The sequence below is a fragment of the Dama dama genome, chromosome 24 (genome assembly GCF_033118175.1).
Source record: "Dama dama isolate Ldn47 chromosome 24, ASM3311817v1, whole genome shotgun sequence".
Classification (NCBI taxonomy): Eukaryota; Metazoa; Chordata; class Mammalia; order Artiodactyla; family Cervidae; genus Dama; species Dama dama.
The window spans coordinates 20,258,856-20,276,504 of NC_083704.1; the positions used below are offsets into that span (position 1 = coordinate 20,258,856).

Genomic DNA, 17,649 nt, shown 5'->3' on the forward strand with positions numbered 1-17,649 from the left:
CATCTTCACTTGAAATCCTCCTTTTCCTTCTCTCTAATGAATGTCTGCTGAAGCTGAAACTCCAATCCTTTGGCCACCTCATGTGAAGAGTTGACTCATTGGAAAAGACCCTGATGCTTGGAGGGACTGGGGGCAGGAGGAGAAGGGGATGACAGAGGATGAGATGGCTGGATGGTATCACTGACTCAATGGGCATGAGTTTGAGTAAACTCCGGGAGTTGGTGATGGACAGGGAGGCCTGGCGTGCTGCGATTCATGGGGTTGCAAAGAGTCAGATACGACTGAGCTATTGAACTGAACTGAACTGAACTGAACTGAATGAATGTCTCCATTTCCAGAGTTTAAACTGACTTGGATGAGGGAATGGAGATGTGAGGAAGCAGGCCAAAAGGGAGCCACGGCAGTGACCAGTGAGGAACAGGACACAGGTCGTGAGATGGCCCCGAGGGGACAGGATGAGCCTGACACTGATGCAGAGGGCTGGGGTCTAGGGAGCTGTGCGTTTCAGGCCCTCCAGGGAGGTGAGTGCTGAGTGGGTCACTTGCCATATCCTCACCTCACGTGGAGGGATTCTAAGCATTTAACCTCAAGCTGGTGGCAAGGAAGGCAGAAAGCAAAAAGAAAACAGAGAGGATAGCGTGTCCTCCTGAATTTCTGCACCTTTGACACTGGGCCAATCTTCAGAATGATGACTGAGTTCCTCCAGATAGCTAAAGTCAGTCATTTAGCAAATGATATTATGGTAAGATACTAAATATTTAGCCATGATGATGTGAGCACCATTAAGAAACACTTGGAGACAGATTTGGAGGCCTCACGGTGCCTGTGGCAAACTGGGACGAGGTGCTTCTCAGGGTGGAAACAGCCCTGGACCAGTGTGGCAGGCAGAGCCTGGGGGGTTTCAGCCCCCATCTGCAGCCTGTGTGTGTGCTCGCACGGGGCGTCACCGGCACACCTGCATGAGGCAGCCCTGCAACCAGGGATGAGGGAGGTGGCTCTGACAGCTTTACTGCATCTTTCCATGTATCCACACATCCTGTTTCACAGACCCTGTTGTCAGGTCCTCTACCTGGACAGGATATTAGCAGGTGTGTGCACTGGTGGGCTTTTCTTCCAATGAACACTAGGGATGTAACCTGGCACCTCAATTCCCACGAGCAGTAGGAAACGGGAGCCCCAGGATACACGCTACTCTTTTCACCTCTGTGCCTCCATGCATTCTTCACCTGAGTGCACATTCCTCAGATCTCCCCACATCCAAATCCCCACCAAGGACTGTCTCCAATACACCCTCCTAGAAGTACTTTTACCTCTCTAAATTCCCAGAAACTACCTCTTTGTTTTCTATGTCTACTACCTAAGGGTAAGTTCTTAGAATAAAGACCATATCTGTAATGGATGAATGGATAATTAATCCCAGTTTAAACATGAAGAAACTGCAGTAGTATAAAAATAAGAGAAGGCTAAAGGCTTCCCCAGTGGCTCAGATGGTAAAGAATATGCCTGCAATGCAGGAGCTGCTGCTGCTGCTAAGTCACATCAGTTGTGTCCGACTCTGTGCAGCCCACCAGGCTTCCCCGTCCCTGGGATTCTCCAGGCAAGAACACTGGAGTGGGTTGCCATTTCCTTCTCCAATGCAGGAAAGTGAAAATGGAAAGTGAAGTCGCTCAGTCGTGTCCGACTCGTAGTGACCCCATGGACTGCAGCCTACCAGGCTCCTCCATCCACGAGATTTTCCAGGCAAGAGTACTGGAGTGGGGTGCCATTGCCGCAATGCAGGAGACAGGGGTTCAATCCCCAGGTCGGGAAAACCCCTTGGAGAAGTGAATAGCAACCCACTCCAAGAGTATTCTTGGCTGGGAAATCCCATGGACAGAGGAGTCTGGTGGATTAGAGTCCATGGAGACACAAAAGAGTCAGACATGACTTACCAACTAAACAACAACTACAAAATAAAAATTAGTCTACCAGGCAACAGACCATACATAGCCCATTTCTCTGATCTCCCCAGACTTTCCATTGAGGGGTAAAAATGTAAAAAGTCTAAGGAACTAGGAAAGGAAGAAATAAGCAAGAAATAAAATGACTCCTATCTGCAGATGATATAATTGTCTACATGGAAGATCCCCAAGAACCTACAAAAAAAACAAAAAACAAAAAACCTCCTCAAATGAAAGAGGAGTTCAACAAGGTTTCAGAATATAAGATCAACATACAAAAATCAATTCTTTTTCTATATACCAGCAATGGATGCATAGAAACAAAAATTTAAAATACCATTTATCATCATCCCCAAAATGATCTCAATAAAACTATACTTTTTTTTAATACAATGTTAGTTGCTCAGATGTGTCCGACTGTTTGTGATCCCATGGACTGTAGCCCAGCAGGCTCCACTATCCATGGGATTTCTCAGGCAAGAATACTGGAGTGGGTTGCCATTCTCTTCTGCAGGGAATCTTCCTGACCCAGGGATTGAACCCAGGTCTCCTGCACTGCAGGCAGTTTCTTTACCATCTGACCCACCAGGGAACCCCATTTTTAATGCAATACTAACAAAACATGTTGGGACTTGTACGCTGAAAACTTCAAAACACTGCTGAAAGAAATCAAAGAAGTCCTAAGTAAGTGAGGAGATATAGCATGTTATGAACTGGAAGACAACATAGTAAAGATCTCCCCCCAAAGTGATATACAGGTTCAATTCCTGTAAAAATATCAGCAAGATAGTTTATACATATAAATAAGAATATTCTAAAATTTATATGGAAAGGCAAAGAAGCTAAAATATCTAAAACAATTTTGAAAAAGAATAAAAGGGACCATACCTCACTATCCTATTTGAAGACTTGTTGTATAGCTACAGTAACCAAGACTGTGTGTTATTAGCAGAGGGACAGACACACAGATTAGCAGAGGCATAGACACAAAGATCAGTGAAACAGAATACAGAACCCAGAAATTAGACCTAAGCAAGAACAGTCAAATAATTTTTGACAAAGGTACAAAAGCAATTAAATGGAAGAAGGATAGACTTTTCAACAAATGGTGTTGGAACAATGAGTATCTATAGGGAAAGAAAGAGAGAGGAAGGGAGGTATAAGCGGAAGGAAGGAAAAGGGAAAAAAGAGAATCTTGACCTAGTCTCACACCTTACATAAAAAGGAGATCAAAAGAGATCATAAATTTAAGTGTAAAAAGTAAAAGTGTAAAAGCAGAAGAAAACAAAGAGAAAATGTTCAGGACTTGAGGAAGGGTTAGACCAACAGACCACAATCCATAAAAGAAACTCCAATAAATTGGATTTCATCAAAGTTTAAAACTTTTGCACTGCCAAAATCCATGTGGAGAGGATGAAAAGAAAAGCGAGAGAGTGGGGAAAATATTTTTAAACTACATACTTCCTAAAGGACTCTAGATATTTAGAATTTTTAAAGCACTATCAAAACTCAACAGTGATAAAACAAAAGATCCAGTTAGAAAATGGACAAAGCACATGAACAGACATTTCACCAAAAAGGATATAGAGATGACAAAAAAGAACGTGAAAAGATATCTAGCATCTCTTAATAGCTATTAACGGAAATGCAACTTAAGATCACAATGAGATAATATTACATACTGATTAGAACAGGTAAAATTTTAAGTGACAATATCAAATGCTGGCAAACATGCACAGGAATGGGATCTCTCACACACTGCTGGGAGGACTTTAACATGGTACAGTCACTCTGGAAAATAAGTTTGGCATGGAATATAAGTTTGGCAGTTTGTTTTTTTTTAACTAAACATGCAATTATCATACAATCTATCAGTCATACTCTGTACTATCTCTGCAAATTTCTGTCAGTATAACTGCTGTTGTTCAGTTGCTCAATCGTGTTAGACTCCTTATGACCCCACGGACTGCAGTCAGGCTTCCCTGTCCTTCACTGTCTCCCGGAGTTTGCCCAAGTTCATGTCCTTTGAATCAGTCAGTATAATTACTTTAACATAAAAATGGAAAAAAGTATTAACTTAAAGTTTTTATATCACTTACTTAAATTCAGCTCATACTTGTTTTTTATGTTTAAATGTCATTTTAAAATATCTCTACTAGTAGAACAATATTCTTTTATGCTAATTAACTGTAATTCTGATGATTTATGCATGAATACTGAAGGGCATGTTTTATAGCGAGCAGCTCTGCAACTAAATAGCATTTCCAAACTGGAAGGTACTATAATTTCTGAATTCATTAAAATAAAAGCCGCTTGCAGATAACCAGTATTCAGTTTATAAAAGGAAAGCAGTGGCATGAATCTGGAAAATCATGCCTCAGTTACAGAAAAAGTTATACAAGGACAAAGGCAGCTGAAGAGTGCTCACACAGACAAACAAATCTGTCTTATTAGCTCCTTCTACAGGCCAGGGGACCCTATAACCTAGCACCATGCCTGGCACATATCAGGAAGCTCTCAATATAACTTTTAAACTAATAAAGCTTATTTAAAAACTAAGTTTTAAAACTAAGTAAAAAGATTTCCTACAATAAATCTCCACTTGGAATGGAGAAAGAGGTTTACATAAATGAAAAATTTTAAAAGACACTGAAGTAGTAATCAAATATAGCACCCTAGTTACTATTAGATTTTATAAAAATTATATTTTAATCTGCCTCTGCCATTTCCCAGATCCTTTTCTCAGCATCTATTTATAAACTGATCATGTCATCAATTGTCCCTAATCTACTGGCAAAAGGCTGTGCTTAGCTGGAGGGCAGCCTGGTTCCCACAGGTTTCCTTTCATCTCTGTATCCTTAACCCTCTCCCAAACCTCAAGCACATACACTTCTCCTCCTCTTTCCAAAGAGGGAAAGGGGGAAAGACCAACAGCACTAAACAACCAGGCCTTACCAAACAGAAATTTAAATAAGCAAAACAAGTTTGACTTGGCACACATATATCCAAACACAAGGGTTCACCATGACACACTGCTTACATCTCAAAACGACAATACATAGGACAAAATAGAGAAAATTACGTTTCCCTTACTGAATTCACCTTCAGCCACATGACTTGAGAACTGGGCGCACCTCATTTGTAGTTCAAGAAAGTGCTTTGGTTTTGCATTGCTTGGGGATGAGGTAGGGAGGAGGGTACAGGTCAAGTTTGCCATTCCTTAGGAGCTAAGAAGAGTAGGGGATGGAATTTGATACCAACTAATATTATATGCCAGGTTTCCCAGGTGGCTCAGTGGTAAAGAATCCACCTGCCAACACAGGAAACACAGGAGACATCTGCTGTTCCATCCCTGGGTCGGGAAGATCCCCTGGAGAAGAAAATAGCAACCTATTCCAGTATTCTTACCTGAGAAATCTAATGGACAGGGAGCCTGGCGGGCTATAGTCCATGGGGTCGCAAAGAGTTGGACATGGCTGAGCATGCTCGCGCGCACACACACACACACACACACACACACACACAATATTATACACCAGGCACTATGCTATGACTTTTTACACTGATGATGTTTAATGCTGATAACTATCTATGAGGTGGGCATAATCTACACTGGACAGATGGGGAAATGGTAGCTGTAAAGCTCAAGTGGTAGAGCTAGTATTCCATCCCAAACTTCCTTACTCAGAAATACCGGAAAGCCTGTGATCTTTCCAGTACACTCTGTGTCTCTAAATCCAATCTTTGGGATTACAGCAACTCTATCTTGCTAAAACATTTCTTTCCCCTGGAGCATTCATACATATAACGAATCAGAGATCTGCTAATAGAAGGAGCCAAGACCTAGGGTTACACTAGTTACAACTGCTCCTCACTCATTGTATTCCTTTGGATAAGTCACTTTTTCTCTCTGATCAGCAGTCATCTTTGGATGCTTTTGATCTCTGAGGCTCTTTATAAGGATAAAAAGCTTTGGGACCCCAAGATGTTCTTTGTGTTGTAAACTCTTAGAGCTATAACCACATTGCCTAAAATGTGTTTTCCAGGGCAAACCATTATGTCAATTTAATTCTATTTAGCAATAAGGAAGTATTCAATTATTTACATTTTCATTTTACTAAAATTATCTCTATCAGAATCCATTCCTTTCTTTGTAAATTTAATGAAAATTGACCCTATCCACCGTCTGAATTTTATTTCTTTTCTGACCGTGTCACAAATTTCACCAACTACTTTTCACCACTGGGAATATTCTTTGGTGGCTTTGATGTCCACAAACCTAATTAAGCACCGGAGTGCTTAATCCTTCTGACACTGGAATCTAGACGTAATCCTATATCCGGCACATATGCTCATCACCTCCGACAACTGATGTTCACAAAAGCTGGTCTACTAAACCCTGTATCTGGTAAACCAAGTCTTACAAGATCTGCACGCTAAGGGAAGTTTGTTATTAAAATACTCTGACGTGAGGTTCGTGGATAATTAAGTAAACAATCATCCCATCATTCGGACACACCCCGTCTCCTCCCACTGTGGGCAGCGCTCCACCGGCATCTGGCAACTGAGGGTTCCCACAGGCTCGCACCTTGGGCCGTCCCGGAGTCAGGAGAGCAGCTGGCGGCAGAAAGGGGAGTTGAGACTTCGGGAAGCCCCAAGAAGCCCTGGAGAGCTAAACCGGGCCAGAGGGCCGGACGGGCCGGGGTAGGGGGGCTCCGCTTCCAGGCCCGCCCTGCGCCACACCCGACCCCGCCTGTTCTCGGCTAACGGACCGCAGCGCCCGCCTCAGCCCGCCAGCCCTCACCTCGCCCCGACAGCGGCCTCCGGGAGTCGGCGCCCTCCCGCCGAGCCACCCTCCGCCTCCTCTGCAATCAGCCCACCCGGCAGACCTGGCCCGGGTCACAGGCAGCCCAGGCACAGGCAGACGACCCTGCGCATGCGTGAGTCTTGAACCACAACATCCCTCTGCCCCCGCTTATTCGCTGGTGCCGAGCAACACCCACACCCAAACCGACCAATCCTGGCGCGCCTCCACTGCCGGGTCCCGGAGGAGTCTTGAATGAAGTACTACTTAAAGGGCTTCGACCCAAATATAGATTGGGCATCGCTAGGGCGCGCCTTCCAACTTTCCTCGCGTCTCCCGGTTCTCACCCGCGTGAGTCTGAGGTCCAAGTATGTAATTCCCACGTCCGGAGGTGCGAAGAGGCTTCGCAGTTTAAGCTTAGTTTCTGCCGGGTTCTGATGTGTGGAAGTAGGGAGGTTCCGCGTGACGGCGCGACACGCCCGGGGCGTAGGTTCAGCTATTTGCTGGGCTAGAGGCCCGAGATAGGCAAACCAAAGATCACAGCCTGCTGCCAGCCTGGATGAGGTGCCAAAGTCCGGCCCCAAAGGACACACTCCAATCTGGGGGGCGGACGTACTCATAGACTGGTGATCAGCTGAAAGGAGATGAGGAACGACTGTTCATCCATTTATTCATTTAACAAATTGTAAGCACCTGCTGCGAACCAGACACTATGCCAGTCACTGCGGACAAAACGAGTAACTCTTGACACTAAAACCTATATTAAGAGAGGAGAGAAGAGTGACAGAACCCATAATGCAATATACAACACATGTTTAAGTACAAACTGAGCTATGTACTCTCGGAGAGGAGCACTGGTTTTGAAAGGATTTACTGGAGCTTCTGGCCTGGATTTGGTGGTTCAAGGAGACTTCCTTGACACTGGATGAGTAGTAGCTAACGAGGCAAAGGGTGGAAGAGTGCTTCAGACAGAGAAATGTATAAAGAACTCTGTGTGGACTATGGCAGGGCTCCTTGAAAGATGAAAACCAACCCTGGGTTGGGGAGTGGTGAGGGGAGGTGGGTAGGAAGTTGTTTAATAGGCACAGGGTTTCATTTGGGGAAAATGAAAAAGTTCTGGAAATGGATAGTGGTGATGTTTGCACAACAATGTAATGTACTATATATCACAGAACTGTACATTTAAAAATGGTGATAATGGCAAGTTTTATGTTATGTACATTTTGCCACCAAAAAGGAAAAAAAAAAAAAAACTCAGAGTTTACAGAGTAAGAACTAGAGTGAAAGCCACTAGAGACTAGAAGAGGTAAGATCATGTAAGATATTGGAGGCCATAGTAGAATTTGGGACAGGTGAAAACTGATTGGATTTATATTTTGTAGAAATCACTTTGGCTGCTGACATTAAGATCAAAATGGAGAAGGCTCTTGGAAACTGTGGTAGGGCAGGTTGGGAAGTCAATGCAGTTGTCTGGACAAGAGAAGATGAAGCTAGAGTTTAGGCTAGAACAGTGTGAAGCAGAAGAGCACTGGGCAATCTGGGCAGAGACTGGGCAGAGAGATGTAGAAGTGAAATCAATAGGACTTGGTGATGAATTGGATGTGAAAGGGTGACAAAGTAGCTTCAAGGATAATGCCATTTTCCACAAGTGATGATTCATGAAGTTTATATTGCCAGCCCTTGGCTCTGATTTCCAACCAAATAGCCAGCCACAAACTTCAACATCTCCATTAGAGGTCACCTCAAATTGCACACATCCAGAGCTAATTTATCACTTAACCTTAGCCCTCTGTGGAATGGGATAAAACCTCCTCCATGGGATGAATAAAGGAACTGTGAAGAGAGAGCCCAGCAAAGCAAATGAGCCTGCTTGGATCAGGGCCACCACTCAGGGAAATGAAGCTCTAGAAGGCAGAATTGCCCTGATACCCTTTTTGAGGAGTAAAACTTTCCAAGATCTGCATCCTCAATGAAGTGGCTGCTTTTCACTCTGTGCTACAGAGAAAACCAACCTTGCTCCCATGTTCATCATGGGTGGACTGGACAAGAGAGGAGACAACCACTTCAGAGTTTTAGTGGTTGCCAGCGACCCAGATAATCACGATGGTGTGATCACTCACCTAGAGCCAGACATCCTGGAATGTGAAGTCAAGTGGGCCTTAGGAAGCATCACTACGAACAAAGCTAGTGGAGGTGATGGAATTCCAGTTGAGCTATTTCAAATCCTAATAGATGATGCTGTGAAAGTGCTGCATTCCATATGCCAGCAAATTTAGAATACTCAGCAGTGGCCACAGGACTGGAAAAGGTCAGTTTTCATTCCAATCCCAAAGAAAGGCAGTGCCAAAGAATGCTCAAACTACCACACAATTGCACTCTTCTCACACGCTACTAAAGTAATGCTCAAAATTCTCCGAGCCAGGCTGCAGCAATATGTGAACCGTGAACTTCCAGATGTTTAAGCTTGTTTTAGAAAAGGCAGAGGAACCAAAGATCAAATTGCCAACATGCACTGAATCATTAAAAAAGCAAGAGAGTTCCATAAAATCATCAATTTCTGCTTTACTGACTACGCCAAAGCCTTTGACTGTGTGGATCACAACAAACTGTGGAAAATTCTGAAAGAAATGGGAATACCAGACCACCTGGCCTGCCTCTTGAGAAATCTGTATGCAGGTCAGGAAGCAACAGTTAGGACTGGACAATGGAACAACAGACTGGTTCCAAATAAGAAAAGGAGTACGTCAAGGCTGTATATTGTCACCCTGCTTATTTAACTTATATGCAGAGTACATCATGAGAAACGCTGGGCTGGAAGAAGCACAAGCTGGAATTAAGATTGCCGGGAGAAAAATCAATAACCTCGGATATGCAGATGACACCACCCTTATGGAAGAAAGTGAAGAAGAACTAAAAAGCCTCTTGATGAAAGTGAAAGAGGAGTGAAAAAGTTGGCTTAAAGCTCAACATTGAGAAAACTAAGATCATGGCATCCTGTCCCATCACTTCATGGCAAGTAGATGGGGAAACAGTGGAAACAGTGGCTGACTTTACTTTTTGGGGGCTCCCAAATCACTGCAGATGGTGACTGCAGCCATGAAATTAAAAGACGCTTATTCCTTGGAAGAAAGTTATGACCAACCTAGACAGCATATTAAAAAGCAGAGACATTACTCTGCCAACAAAGGTCAGTCTAGTCAAGGCTATGGTTTTTCCAGTGGTCATGTATGGATGTGAGAGTTGGACTGTAAAGAAAGCTTAGCACTGAAGAATTGATGCTTTTGAACTGTGGTGTTGGAGAAGACTCTTGAGAGTCCCTTGGACTGCAAGGAGATCCAACCAGTCCATCCTAAAGGAGATCAGTCCTGAGTGTTCTTTGGAAGGACTGATGTTGAAGCTGAAACTCCAATACTTGGCCACCTGATGCGAAGAGCTGATTCATTTGAAAAGAGCCTGATGCTGGGAAAGATTGAAGGCAGGAGGAGAAGGGGACAACAGAGGATGAGATGATTGGATAGCATCACGGACTCAATAGGCATGAGTTTGAGTAAGCTCACTGAGTTGGTGATGGACAGGGAGGCCTGGCGTGCTACAGTCCATGGGGTCGCAAAGACTCGGACAGGACTGAGCGACTGAACTGAACAGCGGTAACAGTGTGGCCCAAGTGGTTGGCCTAGCTTCCTCTCTGTATGTTGCAGCAAACCACCTCCGCAGTATGGTGCATAGGCAGCATAGGGAGGTGGTTAAAAGCAAGAATTCTAAAGCCAGACTGCTTCTGTTCAGATGCTGGTTTTGCCCTCAGTAGCTATGAGATCTTGGGCAAGTTACCTAATCTCTGTTTTCTCATCTGTAAAATGGAGAAAATAATAGTGTTTTTAGGGTTGTAAATCTGATTTTTTTTTTTTTTTTTAAGGGCCCAAAGGAAAAAGAGGTCTATGTGCGAGATTCTCCCTCAGCAAAAGCCGACACCGGTGTTTTCCTTGGCCTTGCAAGGTTTGGCTTGAAAGGAGGCAATGCCCAAGGTTCAGGCTCCAGATGCAGGCCTGGAGGCACCAGAGCTGTGTTTAAAGAGGTGCGAATGTGGACCCAGATGGGCAAGCTCCTCCCACAGACGGGCAGTACCCAAAGCCTAAAAGGCGAGACGCTAACTTGGATCCTGTCCTGAGGCTAGCTTGCGCAAACGTAAAAGATCCACAAACAGCTCTAGAGCCTCAGGGGTGGGGCCGGAGGAGGCCGCCAAGAATCGCTCTTATTAAGAACGCGCCCAATCACAAATGACGTTCCGCCTGTTCCCCGCCCCCTAGGTGGGAGAACCCAATCAACGTCGAGAGTGTATCCTGGTCCCTGCTGCGGCCTTAGTGCGCCTGGAGCTGCAGGTCCGCTCCGGTCTAGATGTGAGGGCATCTGCCCGGCCTAAGGCCGAGTTCCACCCTGGCTTCCCGGGATGTCGGTGGCTTTCGTACCGGACTGGCTGAGAGGGAAGGCAGAAGTCAATCAGGAGACCATCCAGCGGGTAAGCGCTAAAACGGGTAGAGAGCTCTTAGTAGAGATCTTAGTAGAGATCCTAAATGGCTGCGGGTGCTGGAAGCTTCCTGGAGGGAGCAGCTGAGACTGGTGGTGTGCGTAGGTGACTTGCTGTGGGATGAAAATGAAGTCAGCCGAGGTGCTGGGGCTGGAAAGCCCGGCCTTGGGGAGCGGGGAGGGGGGAGCCAGGCAAAGGAGGCAGTGGTCCTTGCCGTCCTGACGTCGCGCTGCATTGACCCTTTGTCTGATCTTTCAGCTCCTGGAGGAGAATGACCAGCTGATCCGCTGTATCGTGGAATATCAGAACAAAGGCCGGGCGAATGAGTGCGTCCAGTGAGTCCACTCTTTATTCCCTTAATTTGTGAGTGTGAAGGGGAAGCTAGTATTGGAATCCATCAGCTGGCCTGAACTAGGAGCCTTGAGTGATCACAGATAAGGCTCAGAAGAATTACTTACCTGCCCAAGATAATACGGACAGTACATTGTGAAGCCTGGAGTCAGACATGGCTTCCTCTTCAAAACTTGAATTGTGCTCATTGCAAAGACCCCTCAAAAAGCCATGCCGGCCGATGACAACAGGGATGGGGACAGTTCAGTTCAGTCCAGTTCAGTCGCTCAGTCGTGTCCGAGTCTTTGCGACCTCATGAACCTCGGTACACCAGGCCTCCCTGTCCATCACCAACTCCTGGAGTCTACCCAAACTCATGTCCATTGAGTTGTGTGATGCCATCCAACCATCTCATCGTCTGTCGTCCCCTTCTCCTCCTACCCCCAATCTTTCCCAACGTTAGGGTCTTTTCAAATGAGTCAGTTCTTCGCATCAGGTGGCCAAAGTATTGGAGTTTCAGCTTCAACATCAGTCCTTCCAATGAACACTCAGGACTGATCTCCTTTAGGATGGACTGGTTGGATCTCCTTGCAGTCCAAGGGACTCTCAAGAGTCTTCTCCAACACCACAGTCCAAAAGCATCAATTCTTTGGTGCTCAGCTTTCTTTACAGTCCAACTCTCACATCCATACATGACTACTGGAAAAACCATAGCCTTGACTAGACTGACATTTGTTGACAAAGTAATGTCTCTGCTTTTTAATATGCTGTCTAGGTTGGTCATAACTTTCTTCCAAGGAGTAAGCGTCTTAATTTCATGGCTGCAGTCACCATCTGCAGTGATTTGGGAGCCCCAAAAAGTAAAGTCAGCCACTGTTTCCACTGTTTCCCCATCTAGTTGCCATGAAGTGATGGCACTGGATGCCATGATCTTAGTTTTCTGAATGTTGAGCTTTAAGCTTTCACTCCTCTTTCACTTTCATCAAGAGGCTCTTTAGTTCTTCACTCTCTTCCATAAGGGTGGCATCATCTGCATATCTGAGGTTATTGATTTTTCTCCCGGCAATCTTGACTCCAGCTTGTGCTTCTTCCAGCCCAGCGTTTCTCATGATGTACTCTGCATATAAGTTAAATAAGCAGGGTGACAATATACAGCCTTGACGTACGCCTTTTCCTATTTGGAATCAGTCTGTTGTTCCACATCCAGTTCTAGCATTCGGAAAACGTCTCATGAAATGATGAGAGCAATGGCTGTTTTCTGGTTGTGGATCCCTGACTCATACTTTTTTGGTAACACAGACAAAAACCAATAGAAGTTCCCAGTTAAGACAGAGGTAAATTTGGCACAGTTAAGGTGCTCTCTAGCCATATGCCAAGATGAAAGAAAACACTCTCTTTTCTAAGTATAGTTCCAGGACTTACACCCTGTTTATTACAGAAACAAAAAAGATTTTATTTCATTGTGACTGAAGCCATGCTTTCCCCACCCCCTAAAAATGTAACCCTCATTCCCTCACTGAACAGCTCAGTGGAGATATCCATCTTGGGTGAGTCTTTACATTGGACACTGGCATTTGGTGATTTGCTTTTTTACAGTTTATCGTAAACACTCTCATTTTTCTATATGGAAAACCATTACAAAACACTCTATTTGGCGCGTGATTCTCAAATTTTGGATAAGTTACTACAGTCTCCTCATGGACATTTTCACATCTCATGGTGCATGATTCCTGCCCTCTAGTCTGATTTGCGGAGAAGGCAATGGCAACCCACTCTAGTACTCTTGCCTGGAAAATCCCATGGACGGAGGAGCCTGGTAGGCTGCAGTCCATGGGGTTGCTAAGAGTCAGGCACGACTGAGCAACTTCACTTTCACTTTTCACTTTCATGCATTGGAGAAGGAAATGGCAGCCCACTCCAGTGTTCTTGCCTGGAGAATCCCAGGGACGGGGGAGCCTGGTGGGGTGCCGTCTATGGGGTCACACAGAGTCGAACACGACTGAAGCGACTTAGCAGCAGCAGTCTGATTTGGTGCTCGACCCCTTGATTGAGAAATGGGGTCATAGTAAGTGTGCATTTATCATGGAAATGTCTTGTCCCTTTTTTAACTTTGTTCAGGATTTTTTTTTGGCCTTGTGCCACATGGGATCTTCGTTCCCTGCCTGTGTGCATGTTTAATTGCCTCAGTCATGCTGTGTGACCCTACAGACTGCAGCTGACCAGGCTCCTCTGTCTATGGGATTCTCCAGGCAAGAATACTGGAGTGGGTTGCCATGCCCTCCTCCAAGGGATCTTCCCAACCCAGGGATTGAACCTGTGTCTCCTACATTGCAGGCAGATTCTTTTAACTGCTGAGCCACCAGGGAAACCCTTAGTTCCCTGACCAGGGATCAGACCTGTGCCCCTGCAGTGGAAGTATGGAGTCCTAACCCTGGACTTCCAGGGAATTCCCTGTTCAAGATTTTTTATAAGGAACACTGAGTAGCAGTTACTACTTCAGCTACTGGGGAATCAGTACCAAAACAGATACCAGCTTTGCTTTCATGGAGCTTACATTTTAGACTATAGAATCATATAATTAGGCACATAATAATAACCGCTTTGAATAAGAATAAAGCACAGTAAGTGGGAGGAAGTGCTAGTTTATACAGGTTATCTTTGATGTGACATTTGGGTAGACACCTTAGGTGAGGGAGGCAGCTATGCAGATGTGTGAATCGGAGTGAGCATCAGGTGAAGTCCCCCAGGCTAGAGCTTGCTGGATATCTTGAAGTCTCTGCAAGGAGGCCACTCTGGCCAGAACTCAGTGAGTAAAGGGAAAGTGACAGATGAGATCAGAGAGGGAGACTAGAGGCCCTGATCATGTAGGTCCTTATAGGCCATGAGAAAAGCTGAGCTTTACTCATAATGTGATGGGGACCTTTGAGGAGTTTTGAACAGAGGTATTACATGGTCTTAACTGATGCTTTTGAACTGTGGTGTTGGAGAAGACTCTTGAGAGTTCCTTGGACTGCAAGGAGATCCAACCAGTCCATCCTAAAGGAGATCAGTCCTGGGTGTTCATTGGAGGGACTGATGCCGAAGCTGAAACTCCAATACTTTGGCCACCTCATTCGAAGAGTTGACTCATTGGAAAAGACCCTGTTGCTGGGAGGGACTGGGGGCAGGAGGAGAAGGGGATGACAGAGGATGAGATGGCTGGATGGCATCACCGATTCGATGGACATGAGTTTGAGTAAACTCCGGGAGTTGGTGATGGACAGGGAGGCCTGGTGTGCTGCAATTCATGGGGTTGCAAAGAATCGGACACGACTGAGTGACTGAACTGAACTGAACCTAAACTGTAAAATCACTCAGGCTGCTATGAGTATAATTACAGTAGGGGTACAAAGGTAGAACAGGGAGACAGCTTAGGAGAGTGGTCCAGTACAGTAGTCCAAGCAAGAAGTGATAGTGGCTTGGCCGAGAGACGTAGCTATGGGAATGAGAAGTGAGAACAGGTAAGATTCTGGGTGTATTTTCCTCTGATATGTTAAACAGACACATTGACAAAACTGAGTGGTCCATTCAGTAGATGAGCCATTCACTAGATAAATTCTTTTCCAGTTTTTTGTTCAATAAAAACACACCTCTAATTTTTATCTGTTTTTCACCCGTAGGTACCAGCATGTGTTACACAGAAATCTCATTTATTTGGCTACCATCGCGGATGCCAACCCAACCAGTGCTTCAAAAGCAATGGAATAGTCTTCCAGTTGGCTGTTGTGAGGAGTAATTGAATGTGATCTATGTCCTATGAAATGGATATTTGCCAACTCAACTGCTTAGAATGTGAATGGAACCTCTGTGGCTCTTTTAAAAATGTGAAAATGTGAAGAAAGCTACTAACTTAACCATATTCTCAGTATAAATATTTAATAATTAAGTGGATTCCCTCAATTAAGTTGACTCCAAGTGTCCTCCATCCTGAAATAAGTGTGTTTGGATAACAGAGATATAATGGGCATCTTCAAGTCAACCTTTTTAGTTTCAGCCTGAAGAGGAAACTGAGCAGGTATTGGGCGATCAGCAGGAATTGGTGAGACTTTCCACTGACACACTGCCAAATGGACATGTGACTGTTTCTCCCTCCTACCAGTTTGTGGTTGTGGACCTCTGACTGCTCTTTTCATGTTACTTTGAAATAAAGCTTGCCTTCCCACAAAAGCCTGATATTAAGGTATAGAAATTTTCCTGTAATGTCTTCCACTTGGTTTTTGAGAAAAAGTGTAAGGAGTTAAAAATACCTGTAACACCACCACTGTTATTGCTAACAAAAATTAATAGTAAGTCAACAAAAATTAATAGTAAGTCAACAAAAATTAATAGTAAGTCTTAAGTGTCATCTAACATCATCTACTAATAGAAGATGTGATGCTGAAGGAAGAGTATCTTTTTCTTTTCTATCCTTTTAAGGTTCTCAGCTAGGCCTCTATAACAAAAGACAGATTAACAGAAGAAAAGCATATGCATTTATTTAATATAAGTTTTACGTAACATGGGAGCCTTCATAAGGAAACAAAGACTCAAAGAAACAGTTAAACCTGAGCATTTTTATATGAAGTTCGATGAAAAGTATAAAGTTGTAGAAAAATGTGATGGGACATAATGGTATGAGCTAAGTGTAGGAAACTGGGGGAGATGTAACAAGGCCTTTTCGTTCAAAATCTCTGTCCCTCTGGGTGTCGGAAGGCACCTCTCGTATGAGAGTCACATGACCTGCTTTATGGGAGGAGGTCTGAGAGTCCTAGGATCTGCCATTTCTCAAAGTTCTTCCTTAAAATATTCAATATGCCAAGGAGCCATATTTTGGAGTGGCATGTCCTGAATTCCATGATGTTCAATTTTCTTCTCTTCCCACAACATGTGATTTTGTTGATGTGTCTGAAACAGGATCCAAACAAAATTCACACCCTGCATTTTGTTGACATCGCTATGTCTGTAAAAATACTTAACAATTCCCTTTTCTTTTATCATTTGTTGAAAAAAACTACATCATTTGCTCTAAAATTTTTCACATTTCTGTTGTATCCCTGTGGTGTGGTGTCATTATATATCCCAGTATTGGCCCACTTTTCCTATAAACTAGTAGATCTAGGTGCTCGTTTAGACTCAGATTCTAGTATCTTTGGCAAGAATACATCATAGGAAGTAATAGGTGCTTACTTTTCCATCACATCAGGAAATAACCCAAAATGATTTATTATCAAGCTCCTGATAGCCTTTCACTTAAATTATGATCTACCCAGCTTTGATAGGTTACTTCATTAGGGATTACCTAATGGTGATTTTTCTATGTTATCATTCTTTCTGCTTCTGTTATCTTTGTTCTATCAAGAACTTTCCTTCTTTGAGACTTACCTGTTAAATGGGGCAAAGAGCTTCTTGTAAGTGAACCCCAAATTAAAACCTTTGTTGGGAGTCAAGGGTTTCAACCCAGGAAGGCTGTAATTCGTAAACAGTGAAGAGAGACCTCATTTTGAATCCCAAATCTGTCATAACCTCTGTAAGCTCTGTTTCCTCAGCTCTAAAATGGAGATAACGAAAGTAGTATCTGCCTCTTGAGGTTATGAGGTGGAGATTATGTGGTTGGGAGCTGGGCATGGTAAACATTCAAGTGTGTTAACTGAAGGCTCTGGCCCTTTTCAGAGGCCCCCATCCATTCTGTCATCTGTAGGGTTCTATCCCATCATTGGTCTTCTCTGTCCTCTATATTCATGTGGTTTGTGCTGGTACTCTATGCCAGGTAGGCTGCTGAAGGGCCTGATCTGATCAGCAAATATGGTAAGTGCTGTGCAATGCCTTTAGTTTTGAATTAATTGCTAACATTTAAAGATAAGAGGATTTCCCATGAAAGCCTGGATTTCTAGCAATGCTGGATTAACAGGTCCACAGTGAAAACCATCAGCTGGAGTGTGATGGCAGCTGGCCCCCACTCATGTTATTAGACAGCTTGAACACTTAAAAAATCTGTCAAGAGGGTAGATCTCACGTTAAGTGTTTTTTACCACAAT

At 44.2% G+C, this 17,649-nt stretch overlaps 2 protein-coding genes across 13 annotated transcripts in view; one reads left to right on the top strand and one right to left on the bottom strand.

The window, feature by feature from the left end:
* The window catches only part of SEC22C (SEC22 homolog C, vesicle trafficking protein), a 33,409-nt gene extending 25,809 nt beyond the window's left edge, over positions 1–7,600 (bottom strand). For 3 of the 7 annotated variants that reach the window (XR_009690305.1, XR_009690304.1, XM_061127886.1), the window contains exon 1: positions 7,092–7,600. The gene's annotated coding sequence lies outside the window, so the exon portion shown is untranslated. The other 4 variants (XM_061127890.1, XM_061127889.1, XM_061127887.1 and 1 more) reach the window with 4 other exon arrangements.
* Positions 6,744–16,386, top strand: SS18L2 (SS18 like 2). Of its 6 annotated transcripts, none has more exons than XM_061127895.1 (5): positions 6,744–6,880; positions 10,658–10,737; positions 11,049–11,257; positions 11,525–11,601; positions 15,256–16,386. In XM_061127895.1, the coding sequence occupies exons 3-5, from the start codon at positions 11,189–11,191 to the stop codon at positions 15,341–15,343; spliced, it is 234 nt and encodes a 77-aa protein (XP_060983878.1). In that variant the 5' UTR covers positions 6,744–6,880; positions 10,658–10,737; positions 11,049–11,188; the 3' UTR covers positions 15,344–16,386. The 6 variants fall into 6 exon arrangements, with proteins under 6 accessions (XP_060983878.1, XP_060983875.1, XP_060983877.1 ...); XM_061127892.1 differs by having other exon boundaries at positions 10,658–10,816; positions 15,256–16,385; XM_061127893.1 differs by lacking the exon at positions 6,744–6,880 and adding an exon at positions 6,993–7,112 and having other exon boundaries at positions 10,658–10,816; positions 15,256–16,385.
* The last annotated feature ends 1,263 nt before the right edge of the window (positions 16,387–17,649 follow it).

Excerpts from the sequence above, each read along its gene's own strand:
- SS18L2 (XM_061127891.1), top strand. The coding sequence starts at position 7,000 with ATGAAGTACTACTTAAAGGGCTTCGACCCAAATATAGATTGGGCATCG. Across the intron at positions 7,113-10,657 it reads CGCGTGAGTCTGAGGTCCAA|GGCCCAAAGGAAAAAGAGGT; the intron begins GTATGTAATTCC and ends TTTTTTTTTAAG. Across the intron at positions 10,738-11,048 it reads GTTTTCCTTGGCCTTGCAAG|GTGGGAGAACCCAATCAACG; the intron begins GTTTGGCTTGAA and ends CCCGCCCCCTAG.